A 2,853-nucleotide genomic window follows, 5' to 3' on the forward strand; every position below is an offset into this window, starting at 1 on the left:
CTCTCTCTCTCTCTCTCTCTCTCTCTCTCTCTCTCTCTCGCCTATGAAGCTACAACTGTGGATGTGGAAACCATCGCCCGTTCGGCCGCCCTGTCCAAATGGATATGTTAACATTGCACATAACAAGCATACTGCTGAGAACTTTCTGCAAAGATGCATCGATTTTTACGCCACACCAATCGAGCCATTACTCAAAACAAATACCCCATTTATCTGGCTTAGCTAAGCATGAGCTGACATGTGTGTGTGTCTTTATGTGTGTGTATGGGAGAGCGTGGGACATATAAATATGCATGGGCGAGTGTCTTGAAGAGTCAYATTAAATCCCTGAGAAAAGCCCAGATAGGCATCAATCTCCTTTAACAGTTGCTGGTATAAACAGATGTGCTTTCAGTAATGATCAATACAACTGATCTGATTAGTTACCTTTGATGTGATTTTGACAAGCAGAAGTAAGATGCAAGCCTGTTCTCTGAGGGTTCAGTAACAGCTTTATAAACCAGAAACACTTCTGCAGCATCAGCTAGAATCACATTCCTCATATCTGAGGCAACACAGGAACAGAAATCAAGCTCTTTATTGGCTATTGGATGATTTGTAGACTAATGTATGCTTTTTTGTGGGCTGCACAGTGAATCTATTTTGCAGCACTACATGTTTACTGATTCACTGCACTCTCCCAGCCCGTCTAGGAATCAATGATCACTTTGAAGAGCACATTAAAGGGCCGCTAAAGCAGAAAATCCCCAAGCACATTATGAAGCAATGATAAAGGTGGATGACAGCAAACAAAGGAGAAACAGATGCGGGCTGAAAAGTTTGACAACAATATCATAGAGAGTTTACATAGTACACTGTGTGCTGTTCATAAGGCTCAAAGTTCTGCTCTGCTTCTGTCTGAATTTAAAGAAGTTCAGCTCTTTTGAGGTGGGATTCCGTGGAATAATTAATATCTTACCTGTTTAACACAGCTTTTTGAATAGCTTGACATGCTAACAGGTGGTCTGAACAACCTTAAAACAGCTCTATCTTGAAAATAAATACATTGGTTTGTGCAAACTGTTTTATAAACTGCTACAGCTAATCAGAGGACCACTGAGTGAGTGTCATAAAGTTTCCATTTAACTTGGAAAAAATGAAATGAACAACAGTCCCTTTTCAATGTGAAGGATCAACGTCTGTAATAACAGTTGAACATCAGAACTTGTGCACTTTGTTTCTTTATAATAGAACATGATCACACATATCAAAAATATTAGCACAATCATTCTTACTCTCCACAACAAAACCAAAATGTCATGAAAACACTAAGCAAAATAAGTAAAATAGTTCTAACGTGCTGCATGTACTTCCAAGCCATGATCTTATGTCACTGTGCTCAGCATTATGACTCCTTTTCTTATTTATTTTCTAAAATCATGTTTACTTTTTCCTGTCTCAGAATAACTGTAACATAAAATTAACAGCTAAAGCTTTTTAAAACTATATATATTTTTTACACAAAATGCTATAACATTTTAGAGACTGGAGTTCTTTTAAAGGCTCTGTCACACAATAAAGTTTTAGACATTGAAGATGGAATAAAATAAAATCAACTGGAAGCTTCTTTTAGGTGTGTAAATACTGTAATGCTAACAAATTGATCAAATATCTAACTTTCTTAGTAATTTAGACATTAAAAATGTTATAAGTTGGCATAAGTTTTCTGAACTGTTATAGTGTGACAGAGCCTTAACAAGGAAAAACACTTTTTTTACAGTTCGCTCATCAATATTGTGAGAAGCTAACAGCGATCTACTACAGGTAAGATATTGAGTGTTCATAACGTTTCCACAGAACTCCCTCTTCAAATGATCTGGACTGTTCCTTTAAGAGAAATCTATTCTAAAAAGTAAAAAAAGATTGTTACTGGCTTTGGAAATAAACTTTTTCAACCTTTACAACTCGTTGAAGCCAATAGTTTATATTTACATACTGATAACAACATGCGAAGGTGCCAGGGTGTTTCTGTTTGACAGCAGAACTGAAAAAAGGTTTGGATAAAAGCAGTTTTTTTTTCTCATAGTCACCTAGTGGATTGATTTAAATTGTAGATGAATAAGATTCATGACCAAACTTGATGAAAAACGGCACCGGATTTTGCCCTCCTGTTAGTCTTTTTTGTTAAAATCCACTAACATCGACGGGACAAATTAGAATAGAGCAGTTGCTCAGAGCAGCAGAAGAAGAAAACCTCAAAGCGCTAATTAAAATCAAATATTTCATTAATCCTCCATTTACCCTCGTGGCTGGTTTCCAGTTCTATCTCCCCGCCGTAGCTCCCGTAGCCCCCGTCGGTTCGAGCCCTGACCCTGAACACGTAGGTGGTCCCCGGCTTCAGCCCGTCCACCGTCATCATGTTGGAGCGAGTCTTCAGGACCGTGTAGTTCTGCTCCCGCTGGTTCTGAAGTGGAGCGAAAAACAAGGGGAGAAAAATTCAATATTAAATGGATAAAACTGAGTGGTAAAAAAGCAAAATGTTAGTGGGTTTGGAAAAAAAAAAAGAAAAAAAAAACTTAGGAGTTTTATCCAGAGTGAAGACTTGTGGTATTGAGTGAGACGGAAAGAATAAAAAAAAGGCTGATAGAATCCTTAAATTGATGAATTTTGATGTCTCCAAGAGCCAAATACGCCTCAGTCAGGTTTTATTTGTTTATCACTGAACCATTTGGTCGCACTTACATCCAGGCATCTGCCAAGTCCCAAATCTTATCCTCTTTACACTCTGGGGCAATATGTGGTTACTACTCCTGCCTCACTTCAATCCTCTGCTTTCCTCTGTGTGTGTGTGTGTGTGTGTGTGTGTGTGTGTGT

At 38.1% G+C, this 2,853-nt stretch overlaps 1 protein-coding gene across 3 annotated transcripts in view; it reads right to left on the reverse strand.

Moving 5' to 3' along the window:
• The window catches only part of epha4b (eph receptor A4b), a gene marked incomplete in the record, with an annotated part of 134,471 nt that overhangs the window by 50,563 nt on the left and 81,055 nt on the right, over positions 1-2,853 (reverse strand). For all 3 annotated transcript variants that reach the window (XM_014020753.1, XM_014020745.1, XM_014020741.1), the window contains 1 exon segment: positions 2,281-2,443. In XM_014020753.1, coding sequence (XP_013876207.1) covers positions 2,281-2,443 — 163 coding nt within the window.

This window comes from Austrofundulus limnaeus, unplaced genomic scaffold (assembly GCF_001266775.1).
Source record: "Austrofundulus limnaeus strain Quisiro unplaced genomic scaffold, Austrofundulus_limnaeus-1.0 Scaffold3, whole genome shotgun sequence".
Classification (NCBI taxonomy): Eukaryota; Metazoa; Chordata; class Actinopteri; order Cyprinodontiformes; family Rivulidae; genus Austrofundulus; species Austrofundulus limnaeus.